The following is a 15767-nucleotide window of genomic DNA, read 5'->3' on the forward strand; positions in this document are numbered from 1 at the left end:
TTTTGATATTTTAGCACTTTTTTGTTTATTCTTAAATCAAAAAAGACAATGTGTTAACAAGCAAAATGAAGGTTAATATATTCTTAATATTTCATATAATGCAAAAATGAAGGTTCTGTTTTATATGTTAAAAGTTAGAAATGCAGAAATCCTGATTGAAAACTTTCAAGAATACATTTTCCCCCCATGTGATTCTAAGCTCTCTGCTTTAACCTTAACTGGTAATCCACTGTAGGATGAGTGGATGGATGGATTTGCAGCTCATGACCAACTCTCTCTGTTGAGTATAGTATCAAAGTATCTATACAGCTAATAGTGTGTATTGAGCCTTGATATGTAATAGCAAACTATATTAATAGTTATGTAATGATGGTCAAACCCCAGATTTGACTATTTATCGTAGCTCTTGTCTCTTTCCAGTCTCTTCGCCTCAAAATACCAACATCATATAGATAGAAATATAAGTACATATATGTACATTTTTTTTACATCAACTTTCAAGATAAACATCACAAGATAATTTTTTATCAGCTGTTGTTTGAAAGAGACCACCAAGTCATTGTGATGACCAAGAGGTAGAGAGTTACAGGATGTATGTAAAAGTTCACTAATGTATGCTGGTGCTTGTCCGTGGTCAAAATTTGAATCTTAAAGTGGAGACTGAATTTAATGATTATCCAGTGCAGCTGGGTCAGCAACAGTGGGACATGAGAGTACCTGGAAGATTTAGTCAGAAGCCTTGCAGCAGTGTTCAGAACAACCTGGAGTGTTCAGAAGTGAACAATGGATTTTAATAATCCACACATAATGAAATAAATGCATGAAAAACACATTTAGTTCAGAGCGTCACACAATGGGACTTCACTTGTTTCTTAAGCAGACATTTGAGATGAACATTCAAAGTGTAAACAAAAGTCAAAAACTACTCCAAGATTCCTGATTTTAGATTTAGCAAAATGTAGCAAAGGACCAACCACCAGCTATTAATAGAATCTAAGCACCTATGGCTCTGAAACTTACTGGGGCTTAAAAGAGATATATAACTGAAAATCATAACTGTTAATAGCAGTTATAACTGGTATTAATAGTTTTGATTTATTTTCAAAGAGTTCTACAGCAAATTGAGTGTCAGCCATTTAGAGTGTGTCTCCCTCTTGTGGTCTATGAAAACAGCATGTATACAAGAAGATGTAATCAGCATTTTTCTATAATCACTGCGAAAAAGTAATCAAATCTCTATGTATTTTATTTCTGCTACCAAACTATACTAAAACATGACAAAAAGTCAGAAAATGCATCATATACATAATGCTCTGAAGTAATTCTTCTGTAAAAGCCAATAATAGAACTTTCATGTGTTTTGTTGCGTAAGACATGGATTTTTATAGAAACCTTACAGTGTAACTATCAGTTCTGCTTTTGAAATCTTGAAATTTGACTTGACTTACCACCCAAATTCACTGGAAAAAAATCTTCATAACTTGTAAAAATGAATGCACTTTTGTGTATTTGTGTTCACAGACTTAAATCCAAGCCAAAGTCTTTTGCTAAACTTCATGACAGAACTGTTTATGTTACAGCAGTCCTCCATATGCAAGAGAGTTATATTGTTGTCATTTCTTTGCCATTACTGGTGCTCTTGGTGTCCACATTAGTGACACTCTTCTTGGTGGTCGGTTCCTCGCCCATGAAGCGGAAGATGTTACGCAGGGAGCGGTTCATGCTGTCTTTGAAGCTTTGACCCAGACACACATAGAGCAGAGGGTTGAGGCAGCTGTTGAAGTAAGCCAGGCAGAGCGCTATAACGTGTGCCAGGTGAAGTTTGGGACTCACATAAGTACCCCGAGGGGTGGTCAGTATGAGGAAATCCACGATGTGCAGAGGTATCCAGCACAAGAAGAAGCTCAGCACCACAGAGATGACGACCCTCAGGGTTTTCTTGGATCCAGTCCGACTACGTGTCATTCTCCTCTGTGTGTTACTGAAAACCACCAAGTGACAAACTAGAATAACCAGGAAAGGAATAATGAATCCAATCAGGAAGCGAAAAGCAGAGATAGGCCAGGCACTGTCTACAGTGTACTCCATCCTACACTCTCTCTTCTCGTCACCTGCCACAATCTGCTTGGCGTACACAAACTGTGGGATACTGCCTATCAGGGCCAGGATCCACACAGCAACACATCCATAAGCACCCTGTTTGGGTCGCCTGTGGTTCTGACACCAGATGGGTCTAATGACCAGCAACAAACGATCCACGCTGATCACAACCAGCTGCAGGATGCTGCAGTACATCACCAGGTAAAACAGGCCTCTGATGAGCATACAGGCCAGTGGACCGAAGTGCCAGTGATCGTCATGGACCAGAGGGACCATAAGCAAGGGGATGGAGAGGCAGCACAGAAGATCAGCCAGAGCGAGGTTGAGGAACCAGAGGGAGGTGACAGAGCGGGACATGCAGAACCCCGTCACCCACACCACCACAGCATTTCCAGGCACACCCAGCAGGACCACAAGGCTGTACATGACCAGAGCCACTATCTGGATCGGCTGAATCTCAGGAGTCACAGACTCAATAATGTCAGGAAATGTGTAATTATCATCAGGAAATGTGTAATTATAGTCACCGTAATCCATGATTCCTTACAACTGTGAAGTATAAAAAACATTTTCATAACTCACTGAAATAATATAATTCAATCAAGAAAAAATATTTATTGACTTTTAAATTAATTTTAGTAGTAACAATGATCAATTTTAGACTTTAGTATTAACTCACCGATGTTCAGCCTCTCGTTATGTTGCTCTGGCACCACTGAGAGGAAGTTGTTGAGCTGGTTTGCTTCTCAGCTTTATACTCTCACCCCACCCCACACAGACACAGTTGCACATGATCTCTGTTGAGAGTCCTCATTGTAGGCGTGAAACTGCAGTCACAAAATTGGTGAATCTAAAAAAAAAATAGTTTTAATTGCAAAAAATTCATTTCACAAGAAATAATTAGGTCACAGGCCTAATGACCTAGGTCACAGAAGTGACCTAGGTCATTAGGTCACAGAAGTGATGAGACAATTTGTAATATTTACTTTATTCGTGTGTTTTGCACCTGCAAGTACGCACGATGTAAGAAAATAATATAAAAATATACAAATTAGAATTCAGTTATTTTGAGCTGAGACCTGAAATGAATCTGCCTGAGGTTAAAATACAGATCAACAGATGTGTTTGAAGGATGTGGTCAAAAGATCATGGCAGCACTCTAGCTGCCATTTCAGTAAATGTGGGAAATGTGCAAATCCCACAAACATGATAACCTCCCACTTATTTGAATGCAAAGACTAGTTTGCAATAATAAACTTTTGTGTTCTCGTGTTATTAATATTGAATTCAATTTGATTGAGTTTGATAGTAGATGTTTTTCACCAAACAGATTTAACTTTGTTCTAAGTTACAAAAAAGAACAGTTTCAATTTCATTTCTTTTCACTGGTTGCTTATGTGGGTTATAAAAGAGAGCGAGTCATCAATTTTAATTCCTAAGTACTTGTGCTGACTGAGTTACAAGCCCTGAACTGTTGTAATACCTGAAAGGTTCAGTGGTTTAGATTTTGAATTTGAGAACATCTTGATCTGTTTAGTTTTGTCAACATTTAAAACGTTTTAAATCACAGTTAATGCTGTACTGCACTGAATGCTGGCTGGAGATGACAGAGAGCCTGATTAAGTGTGGGTGCAGAGGAGTATATGAACATGTCATCAGCATAAAAATTAAACTTTGCTGTAGTGATATTATGATTATTCATATATAAAATAAATAACAGTGGCCCTAGAACAGAATCCAGGGGCACTCCTTTGTTTCATTAAGGAAGCTAGAAGTGTTTCCTTCTACCTGTACACACTGAGACCAGCCTCATAAATAATTTTAAATCGATCCAACTGTTTGTTTGTTTGTTTGTTTTTCTTTTCAGACAACCCTGCATTGACAAGTCTTTGGCTTAGGCATTTATGATCAAATGTCTTGGCTTGATTGATAAAAAAAAAAAAAAAAGGCTACATAGTGTTGCTTGTTATCCACTGAAACAATGAAATCATCAGATCCCTAGCTTTAAACAAAGGGAGAACTTATTATAAGGTTCAATAAAGTTACTTTACATTAAACCTGATGTTTTAGGCACCAGTCATCATTTTACTTGCTTCTCTCTTTCACTTCCACATGCACAAAAGTGTCTCATTCTTAATAAAGCAAACAACCTTTCCCAGTTTTGTAAATATACCTATTAGGATCCCTGGCTTTGAACCCAGTTCTTCAGTTTTGTGGGTTTTTGATTTGTTTCTAGATTTATAATGTGATTATGCTTTAGCTCTTCATTGCCTAGTCCTTTGGTGTTCAGTATTTTCCCATGTGCTTCCAAGCTTATTTATTTATGTTTCTAGTTCTTAGTTCCTTGGTCTAGTTAATTCCACTTTCGTTTCCAGTCTGTCTTGGTCTCATGTCTCTGTCTCCTTCCTATAGTGTCTCCTGTAGTCAATCAGTCTTGATCTTTGTGTTAGTTTACCTAGTCTGTGTCTAGTTTATGGTTTCATTCCAAGTTCGTAATCTGTTTATATTTTCATTTTTCTTCTTAGTTTGTAATACACTCAACAAAAATATAAACGCAACACCTTTGTTACTGCTCCCATTCCCCATGGGATGGACGTAGAGACCTAAAATTCATTCCAGATACACAATATAACCATCCCTCCCAAACAGTGGTCACAAATCAGTCCAAATGTGTGGTAGTGGGCACATCTGCTATATTGAGATAATCCATCCCACCTCACAGGTGTGCCACATCAGGATGCTGATCTGACATCATGAGTAGTGCACAGGTGTACCTCAGACTGCCCACAACAAAAGGCCACCCTGGAATGTGCAGTTTTTTGCGCTATTGGGGGTCTGGGGACCCAGAACCGGTCAGTATCTGGTGTGACCACCATTTGCCTCATGCAGTGCAACACATCGTCGCATGGAGTCTATCAGATTGTCAATTGTGGCCTGTGGAATGTTGGTCCACTCCACTTCAATGGCTGTGCGAGGTTGTTGGATATTCGTGGGAACTGGTACACGCTGTCGTATACGCCGGTCAAGCACATCCCGAACATGCTCAATGGGTGACATGTCCGGTGAGTATGCTGGCCATGCAAGAACTGGGACATTCTCAGCTGCCATCTGCCCTGAACAATGTGAACCATGATTCATCCGTGAAGCGCACACCTCTCCAACGTGCCAGACGCCATTGAATGTGAGCATTTGCCCACACAAGTCTGTTACGGCGACGAGCTGGAGTCAGGTCAAGACCCCGATGAGGACGACGGGCATGCAGTTGAGCGTCCCTGAGACGGTTTCTGACAGTTTGTGCAGAAATTGTTTGGTTGTGCAAACCAATTGTTCCAGCAGCTGTCTGGGTGGCTGGTCTCAGACGATCTTGGAGGTGAACCTGCTGGATGTGGAGGTCCTGGGCTGGTGTGGTTACACGAGGTCTGCGGTTGTGAGGCCGGTTGGATGTGCTGCCATATTCTCTGAAACGCCTGTGGAGACGGCTTATGGTTGAGAAATGAACATTCAATGCACAGGCAACAGATCTGGTTGACATTCCTGCTGTCAGCATGCCAATTGCACGCTCCCTCATTGCTTGTGGCATCTGTGGCATTTTGCTGTGAGACAAAACTGCACATTCCAGGGTGGCCTTTTGTTGTGGGCAGTCTGAGGTACACCTGTGCACTACTCATGATGTCAGATCAGCATCCTGATGTGGCACACCTGTGAGGTGGGATGGATTATCTCAATATAGCAGATGTGCCCACTACCACACATTTGGACTGATTTGTGACCACTGTTTGGGAGGGATGGTTATATTGTGTATCTGGAATGAATTTTAGGTCTCTACGTCCATCCCATGGGGAATGGGAGCAAAAACAAAAGTGTTGCGTTTATATTTTTGTTGAGTGTATGTAGTTATCTTCATCTGTGGCCCTGATCACGTGTCTGTGTTTGTTTACTCTTCGAGTTTGTAAAAGTTGAGTCTCTGTCTCTGTTTGTTTCTGATCTTATTTTGATAGTCTCTTGTGCCATGTGCTTTTGTGCCATGTGCATGGGCTCATTCGTCAGAATTAGTTTGCCTGTGTTCCCAGGTATGTGCTCCGTTTACCTCCTGTGTGTATTTAAGCCCCTAGTTTTCATCTGTTCTTTGTTGTGATCGGTGTGTCCTGTCAATTTGGAGTTTTGTAGTTAAAATGCCAAGTTCTTTGTATTCAGTGTCCCTTAAGTCCAGAAATAAAACTTCCTTTGATTTCAGTTAAATGGTTTAAGATATTTTAGTAATAATTGTTATTTAATTGTTATTTTATTGGGGTGTATGTCAGGAGTTTGTGTATGAGTATGTGTCAGGGCAGCTAAAATGGCTTATTTCTGCCTTTGTTAATATTTTAACAAAATACCTCAACACCTGAAAATGAATGCAGTCCTGCATTTATAGGAAAAAAGAGTTTATTCTTAAACTCATAACAATAATTTGACAGTAACATAACATGTCTCTCATATTAGAATGTTATTCACAAATTAACCTACTCGGAAGCTACAGCACAGTTAAAGTGTTTTTAGTGATATCTAGCTCTTGTAATAAAAAGCCACTATTGCTGCCTCCCTTTGTGCCATGCTTCACAGTGCCTCTCAAAAGTGAACTGCAACCTTGTGGTAACTGCTGCCATTAAGACCCCGTAGTTAATCAGCATCTTTCACTTCCACAACTGAGAGATCAGTTTCTCAATGGTGGAAGAAAAGAGAACAACAGTTGTCCATAAACAAGGAGGAGAAAAATAGCTTTGGCATGATTTCCCAGTTTAGCCTGGTGACATCACCAAGATTAGAAAAAAAAATAAAAATCAGGAAATGAAACACAAAGTCATCAAAAAGTTCCAAAAAAGTTAAAATAAGACTCACATTGCATAATATAGCAATATCAGGAAGCTGGCTTTGTGAAAATGTGTTTTTGCTCAACATTTTCACAGCACTGAGTGCTCAGAAGTAATGCCATTTGAAGGGTGGAGCACTGCTGGGTGGAAGTGAAGGAGGTCATCTCTGAACTCAACTGAATAAAGGTCAGCAGAAAAACAATATGTTGAAAAACGCCCAAATACTTTTTGCAATACAAAATATAGTAAGACAATAAGACCCTAGTAGAGAGAAAAGTAGAAGTATTTTGGTTGAGGAGGTTGTGGGTGCTTGCATTATGACTACACTAAGTCTTCAGGGCAAAAAAGTTGAAACCCTATTAGAGCCACTGACCGAGATCTCCCAGCATCACTGAGCTGCTTCCTGTTATTCACATTCTCTTTTCACACATTACTATTCTAATAGATAAACAAAGCCAGCATTTTAACATTATAACAATGATCCAGTCTGCTATAGCTGAAGGTTTCCCAGTTGATCTTCTTAATGGGAATGTTTTGCAAATGTCATAAATGAATCAAAGTATTCATCAAGTTAAAGAAAATTTCAAGCTTAACTGTACCCCATACAATAGTCTCATGGCCGTTTTCTCAGATCCTGTCAATGAGTCGTTACAGCCATAGCATTACTTAATGTATGAGAAATTTCTGTTTTTGTCAGTTTTACTTGGAGGCAAAACAGGACTTAAGCACAGGGTTCCTCCAATACAGGGAATTTATTTACAATGAAAATGTGCAATAACTACAGTCTTGCTACAACAGGCTTGTCCACAGATGCTTGAGCTGGGAGAAATGAAAAGTGTTATGGATCTTCATATTACAGAGCAAGAGTAGATGAGCAAACAAAGGGTTAATCATTGATTGAATCGTGAAAGAGCCAGTATAATTAGATGCACGTTTCTTAGATTCAGTTCGCAGTGGGATATTTTCTGCTGATAAATCTGACCTGTTTGATAAGGTGTAGCTGAGATCCTGTGACAGTCCCCAAGGTGTTTATTCTGTCCCTCGATTTGGAGCAGAGTGGCACGGGTGGACCTCATACATGGCGGCAATTGCGAAGGTGAGGCTTGATAGAGGCAACATAGTGGTCACCTTCTATCACTGGCAGGAATGCAGATCGTATTCCTTGCTCAGGTACCAATGGACACAGACCAGTGGCTGAAGAAGTCAGATTATTGGCATACTCTATTTAGGAACGAGTAGAAAACGTGAGTGAACAAGAAATCCTCAATGCATAATGGGAAGCCCCGAAAAGCCTAATTCTTTTGCAATGTAAATAAGCGTTAGAGGGATCTCTCACCTCACCCAACTGGTCACGGCAGATGGCTGCCCCTCACTGAGCCTGGTTCTGCCAGGTTTCTTCCTGTTAAAAGGGAGATTTTCCTTCCCACTGTGGTCAAGTGGTTGCTCATAGGGGGTCATCATACTAAATATTAGAGATGGACCGATCCGATATTACATATCGGTATCTGTCCGATACTGACGTAAATTACTGGATCGGATATCGGAGAAAAATAAAAAATGTAATCGATCCATTAAATATGCTCACGTGATGGAGTGGCTGTGTGTATTTGTAGCCTTGCTACCAATCCGGCATCTCCGAGGAAGTGATCCTAGAGAGAAGTAAAGCAAGTGTGTAAGTTCATCTCTGAATGTTTGTAAAGCATTCCCGCGTTAAGCTTAACAAACGATATATGGAGCGACTGCCTCTTCCCTCCCCCTCCATCTCCTGCTGCTACTTCAATCATGAAACTGATCAGTGATCAGCTGATCGGCTTTTCTGTCGCGAGTCCGTCTCTCTTGTTTGTTTATCTCCCACTTTGCACCAGAAAGAGGAAACCAGCGGCTGAATAACAGCAGCACGTTTAAGCTTGATAATCTGTTGTTAGAATTTATTTAATATTACTTTCTAGACCAGGATCCCCTGCACAGTTACCAGCCGTAGCTGACGCTGGTAACTGTGCAGGGGCGGATCTAGCAAAGTTTAGCCAGGGGGGCCGATAGGGCATTAACAGGGAAAAGGGGGCACAAAGACATACTTTTCTTTCTTATTCTCATTTAAAATGTCGAGCTTTTATTAAATAATTATCTGAATCTTACACCCAAAGTTTTAATCTGATGTAAAATGAATAGAAGTCCATTACTGTATATAGTAACTATTATGTCTAATATACCCTAGCAAGCTATAGTACTTTTTCCTTTGGGAAGGTACCATCTGTGCAGTCTGCAGTTCTGTTGAAGAAAGATGTTGAATCTATTTAATTATTCTTGAAAAATAATTTATTTCTGTGCATTTTTTTTCACACTGCATCAAATTAAAGTTGATTACGTCGATTAAGCAACATGAGGTGGAAGGTGGGGGGTGGTTCCTTATTTTTTCGTTTTTTTGGTTTTTTTTGCTGGGAATTTTAGAGCCCTATTAGTTAGGGTGCTTACTCTTTAAAATACCAGAATAGGGAGGATGGAGTAGGTTTAAGTTTATTAGATTGATCAGTATTGCTGAACTATGAAATATTTTGGGTGCAGTGCATTTTTTGCATACAGGTATAACAGAATAGCTTTAGTGGGGTTTTTTTGGGGGGGGGGGGGGGGTTTTAACTTGAGTATGAACTTATACAAAAAGCAGCAAGATATTAAAAAAACTGTTTTATTGATTAAAAAAACACACTATATCGGATTCATATCGGTATCGGCCGATATCCAAATTTATGATATCAGTATCGGACATAAAAAGTGGTATCGTGCCATCTCTACTAAATATCACATTTTCATAAATCTAGAGCATCAACATAATGGTAAAAAAAATTCTTAATAGTATAAACCAGTATAGCTGAGCATCACAAATTTTCACAAATCAAATCAATAAAGCAAATCAACCAAAGTGGCCAGACCAACACACACATCAAGAAATTCAGTGACTGAACATAACAATTCCCACAAAGCAAGAATTTATTGCAAGCCTGTTGTATTACACCGCATTAGTTTTATTAGATTGGTAGAGCAGATTCTAAAAGCATCCTGTCAGAATTCATTTATCCCACCGTCCACACATGTTAACTCTCGTGTGTTTAGTTACCAAAGTAAATGAACTATATTCTCCACATTTAATTACATCTATTTAGTCTACTGTGCCATGTGACAGTGTAATTGAGCTCAATTATCTTTCAGTTGTTGATGACAGGTCAATTTCCTCCTGCCAGACTAAACCTTAACATGTTCCCAACTGTAAGACACAGTGCTACAGCAGATCTCATATTCATGACAACATAAAACTATCAAACGTAACAATGATTCAGATAAGGGAAATGTTTCTCCTTTGAACACCCTTTTGAGTGTTAATGTTCAAGTTAACAAATGTTACTATGCTATAACTAGTCAATACATGTGTTGTATTTGTTCTCAATGTTAGAGGAGAATATGATGTCACACAGTCTTCCAGTCTATATTCGAGTTTTTAAATGTGTTTCAATAATTGTTGAAGCTGTTATAGCTGAAAATCCTCCCAAGACAGATCTTTTTCTTCTAATTTTGTGTTTCTGATATATCTAGAATAGAATAGAATAGAATAGGCTTTGTCAATGTGCAATACAATAGTGCACAATAGTACAAATCCAATATCACATCCACAAGTCCAATAACAGTTACTTTTATTGATGTTGACATGGCAATATGCTTCATATTTAATCTTTTCAGTCTATATATTCTCAGAACAACCCTTTCATGGCCTGGTGAGTCTCTTTTAATTGCATTTCTTGCCCAACCAAAAGTTTGTTTTCTTGTCCTTAAGACTTTTTAGTTAATACATTATTTGTAAATTACTCTAATGATCTAAGTCTTTTATTTGCAACCTCACTTAAATTTAATCCAAGCTATAAATTAAAAAAAAAATACAGTTTTGTATTGCTAATAGAACAGCAGGTGTGCAGACAATCTGAAGTATATACAGTAATTCAATAGAAAATGTTGTTGTTCATGCATTTTTTTAAACTATTCTCTGAATGGTGTTTCCATTTTAAACATTATTTCAGGATATTGGTCGCACAGTCTTCATTCGTGTTTTTATAAGTTTGACAAAAACTGATAAAAACATCTCTTAAGCAATGGCATTTATCCACCACACACCAGGTTTTATATATTAGTTAAATCTAATCATGGATAAACCCCCCATAGATTGACCCTGTACAATGTATGCAACACAGGTGTCGAACTCAAGGCCTCAAAGGCCGGTGTCCTGCAGGTTTTTGATGTCCTTGATACAGCACAGCTTATTTAAATGGCTAAATTGCCTCCTCCACATGTCTTGAAGTTCTTCAGAGGCCTAGTAATGAACTAATCATTTGATTCAGGTGTGTAGACCCAGGGTGTTATCTAAAAACTGCAGGACACCGAACCTCGAGGCCTGGAGTTTGACACCCCTGCTGTAAAACGACAAAAGAAAACCTAAACTGTGACACCTAAATTGTCAAGACCCTGTGGATGTACTTGAGTGAATTACATTTGTGGCTTTACTTGTAAAAGTCAAAGTAGGTGGTTCCACAAAGTAAATTTAACCTGGAAGTGTATTACGTTATACCAGGAAGAAAAAAAAACTGTGTATATATTAACTTCACATATTGCTAAATGCCTGACAGGTCCCCAGAAGAGTCTTTCTAGCACAGTCTGCGAACTCTTTGTCTGATCATTTGACAACACTGCTTAGGTCTTTTACACAACTTCTTTCAGCTGCTTGCTTTAGAGGTCACCGGAGCAGAGGTCTACCACCATCTCACCATATTCCAAGCATCCGCTTCTGTCACACAAGCCCTCTTGTCCTCCTTTATCCATGAATTTGCTAGGCCTTCCTCTTCTCTTCCTGCTAGGCACTCCATATTCCACATCCTTTGTCCAGTGTATCCACTGTCCCTCCTCTGCACATGTCCAGACCATTTCAGTCTTGCCTCTCCTCCAGTCTCATTGTCACAACACACCACCATCAGAATATCTTCCCAAGGGTAACAGGCCTGAAATATAAAAGATCCTCAAGAGGGAACCAAGTAGGCTTTGAAAGGGGAAAGAGTTAAGCAACTGAGCATCAGAAGAGTGTTTCGTCCTCTTGTGATTAATGAAAAGAACACTTGCACAACTGGACGTTACTGCATTGTTTTGTAATTATTTGAAATAAGTTTAAACCTTAAAACATTCTTGAAAACATATTTACTTACCACCCAACTTAACCAGAAAAAAAATCTTATTGACTCAAAAAGTAAAGGCAGAGTATTTGCATCCACAGACCTTTTTTACTTATACACAAGCGATTTATTTTACTGTCAAATATAAGGGCTCATATCCAAGCCAAGGTCAGCAGAAATTACTTATTCTTTTGCGAAACGATTATTCTATTGCAAAAGTATTACAGTCAGTGCACAGTCATATTGTTGTCATCTCCTTGCCATTACTGGTGCTCTTGGTGTCCACATTAGTGATACTCTTCTTGGTAGTCGGGTCCTCGCTGATAAAGTGGAGGATGTTACGCAGGGAGCGGTTCATGCTGTCTTTGAAGCTTTGACCCAGACACACATAGAGCAGAGGGTTGAGGCAGCTGTTGAAGTAAGCCAGGAAGAGCGCTACAACATGTGCCAGGTGAAGTTTGGGGCTCGCAGAGGAAACCCGAGAGGTGGTCAGCATGAGGAAAACCACAATGTGCAGAGGTATCCAGCACAAGAAGAAGCTCAGCACCACAGCGATGATGACCCTCAGGGTTTTCTTGGATCCAGTCCGACCTCGTGTCATTCTCCTCTGTGTCTTGCTGAAAACCACCAAGTGACAAACTAGAATAACCAGGAAAGGAATAATGAATCCAATCAGGAAGCGAAATGCAGAGACAGGCCAGGCACTGTCTACAGTGTACTCCATCCTACACTCTCTCTTCTCGTCACCTGCCACAATCTGCTTGGCGTACACAAACTGTGGGATACTGCCTATCAGGGCCAGGACCCACACAACAACACATCCATAAGCACCCTGTTTGGGTCGCCTGTGGTTCTGACACCAGATGGGTCTAATGACCAGCAACAAACGATCCACGCTGATCACAACCAGCTGCAGGATGCTGCAGTACATCACCAGGTAAAACAGGCCTCTGATGAGCATGCAGGCCAGCGGACCGAAGTGCCAGTGATCGTCGTGGACCAAAGGGACCATAAGCAAGGGGATGGAGAGGCAGCACAGAAGATCAGCCAGAGCGAGGTTGAGGAACCAGAGGGAGGTGACAGAGCGGGACATGCAGAACCCCGTCACCCACACCACCACAGCATTTCCAGGCACACCCAGCAGGACCACAAGGCTGTACATGACCAGAGCCACTATCTGGATCGGCTGAATCTCAGGAGTCACAGACTCAATAATCTCAGGAAATGTGTTATTATCATCAGGAAATGTGTAATTATCATCACTGTAATCCATGATTCCTTACAACTGTGAAGTATAGGGTATAGATTAGTGTCGTGCATAAAATTAACATTAGAATGAGAGAATGATTCATTCAACAATATCTGAACGTGAAAGTTCTAACCGGGCTTTGGAGCGCCTACTGTGACGTCACAGCACGTTTTCCTTTGAAGTGTAAGATTAAAGGCATGTGAGGGCTTAAATACTCCTCAGGTAACAACCACTGCACCAACTGCACCTTCTAAAAGTCGCCTAAAGGTTTCACTATAGGTTCTTTATCATTAGGCAAGGCAACAACTGCACCTAGCGTTGAAAACAAATTTTAACAAAATTTATTGATTCAATAGGCTTCTACGAATCTCCAACCCAAACTCTCTGTAGAAATGCGGCGCTCAGTATTCAGCCGCACAACTTCTTCAGACACTGATGGCTTTGAGGAGCTTGACAGCTGTTATGTTGAGCCTGATGGGTTCCTTTTACCGATTTTCGATTCCAGAGATGAACAGTTACCCACCTCTGAAACACCTAAGGTTCCCGAAAATCCCCAACCAAATGACCAGTACAGTCATACAATTCCTTCAGATACTGATGTCTTTGATTGTACAGAATATTATTTTGAAGATGATGGGCCCGTTTTCCCGATTATTGATTCCAGAGATGAACAGTTACCCACCTCTGAAACAACTGAGGTTCCTACAAGTAGTGATGTCTGTGATAATCCCGACCCAGGAGACCAGTACAGTCATACAAGTCCTTCAGATACTGATGTCTTTGATTGAACAGAATATTATTTTGAAGATGATGGGCCCGTTTTCCCGATTATTGATTCCAGAGATGAACAGCTAGACACCTCTGAAACAACAGAGGTTCCCACAAGCAGTGAATTTGATGGATCTGAGGACAATGATAATGTTGTTAGAGGAAGTCTTCAAGAAGAGGAAGGAGAAACAATTTTTTCCCGAGCTCAAACAAGCCTTTCAGCTCTTTCTTCCTTTATTATGGTTCCAGTTGAGTCTGTGAGCTGAGGAGTAACTTATGTCACCGGCCAAATCCTTAATATTGGTCGAGCACCATTTACCTCCCCCACTAGTGAAACTGAACTGCCACCCACTTCTGAAACAGCTGAGGTTCCCACACCCAGTGTTTCTCTAAACACAGATGAAAAAGAACAATCACCCACATCAAAAGAATTTGTAGATTCGAGGGACCGGTATGATACACCCAACTGGGCATTCTTGTTTGAACCTGAAAACACAACAAGGGAACAAAGATTAAATTTGATACCTGAAAGTGAGGAAAGAAACGAACAGTCCCCTCTCTGAAACAGCTGAGGTTCCCATAACCAGTGTTCATATGAACAACTCTGAAGATGAACAGTCTCCCACCAGTGAAACACAGGTTCCTACAGACAGTGTTTCTGTAGATATAACTGAAAATGAACAGTCACCTTCTGAAACAGCTGAGGTTCCTACAACCACTGTTTAAATGAACAACTCTGATGAAGACACGTCAACTAGTGACAGTTACAGCACTGATTTATTCAATGTTTACCCTCCAGAACCTTCAGCTATTAACAGATCTGAGGAGAATGAACAAACGAGCAATGCAAGTATTTTTTCCAGAGTTTACAGAAACCTTTCAGCTTTGTATTCATTTATTAGAGCTCCAGTTGAGTCTCTGGGACAAGGAGTACTTTTCGTCATCAGGTTCATCCTTACTATTTGTGGAGTACCGTTTACCTTATTGTTCAATATGTGTTCGGCAATTACTCGGCGTATGTTTCCCCAGACCCACAGACGAATTTCATCCCTAATTCCTACACTGAGAAGATTCTTACGTGCACATTGTTGTGCAATTGTTATAATTTTTTTCTTCCATGTATTGACAATTGCACTTATAATATTCTTCGGCATGAAAAGATCTAATTAGTTCAATCACTAATTTTAGCAAACAAACACCAATTGCTATAGCAACATTTTCACATGAAATTCAATATCCTTAACATATAATGACATCACAACTATCCCCCAGCCAGTCGCAGCAGATGGCTGCTCCTATGAGTCTGGTTCTGCTGGAGGTTTCTCTCTGTTAAAAGTGAGTTTATCCTCCCCACTGTCGCCTTAGTGCTTACTCATAGGAGATCATTTGATTGCTGGGGGTTTCTCTTTAATACTGTGCGGTTTTAACCTTACAGTATAAAGAGCTTTGAAGTGCCTGTTGTAACTTGGCACTATTAGATAGACTTCAATTGGCTTCAACTGACAAAACATTGAAAAAAACCAAAAAAAAAAACCAATCAATAAATAAATAATGGTGTGTGTGTGTGTGTGTTTTTTTAATTTTTCTATACCAGGG

The 15767-nt window shown here is 39.9% G+C and overlaps 2 protein-coding genes across 2 annotated transcripts; both read right to left on the minus strand.

The window, feature by feature from the left end:
* On the minus strand, nt 1-8629 carry LOC113036837 (C5a anaphylatoxin chemotactic receptor 1-like). The gene is made up of 4 exons (XM_026193375.2): nt 7933-8629; nt 6979-7126; nt 2780-2950; nt 1-2649 (listed from the first exon to the last, which is right to left on the minus strand). The coding sequence occupies exon 4, from the start codon at nt 2635-2637 to the stop codon at nt 1603-1605; it is 1035 nt and encodes a 344-aa protein (XP_026049160.2). The 5' UTR covers nt 2638-2649; nt 2780-2950; nt 6979-7126; nt 7933-8629; the 3' UTR covers nt 1-1602.
* Nucleotides 8630-12028: 3399 nt separating this feature from the next.
* Nucleotides 12029-13434, minus strand: LOC113036703 (C5a anaphylatoxin chemotactic receptor 1-like). Its single transcript, XM_026193143.2, has one exon. It carries the CDS (start codon nt 13425-13427, stop codon nt 12393-12395), a length of 1035 nt encoding a protein of 344 aa, XP_026048928.2. The 5' UTR covers nt 13428-13434; the 3' UTR covers nt 12029-12392.
* Nucleotides 13435-15767: the final 2333 nt, after the last annotated feature.

This window comes from Astatotilapia calliptera, chromosome 14, assembly GCF_964374335.1.
Source record: "Astatotilapia calliptera chromosome 14, fAstCal68.1, whole genome shotgun sequence".
In the NCBI taxonomy this organism is placed as follows: Eukaryota; Metazoa; Chordata; class Actinopteri; order Cichliformes; family Cichlidae; genus Astatotilapia; species Astatotilapia calliptera.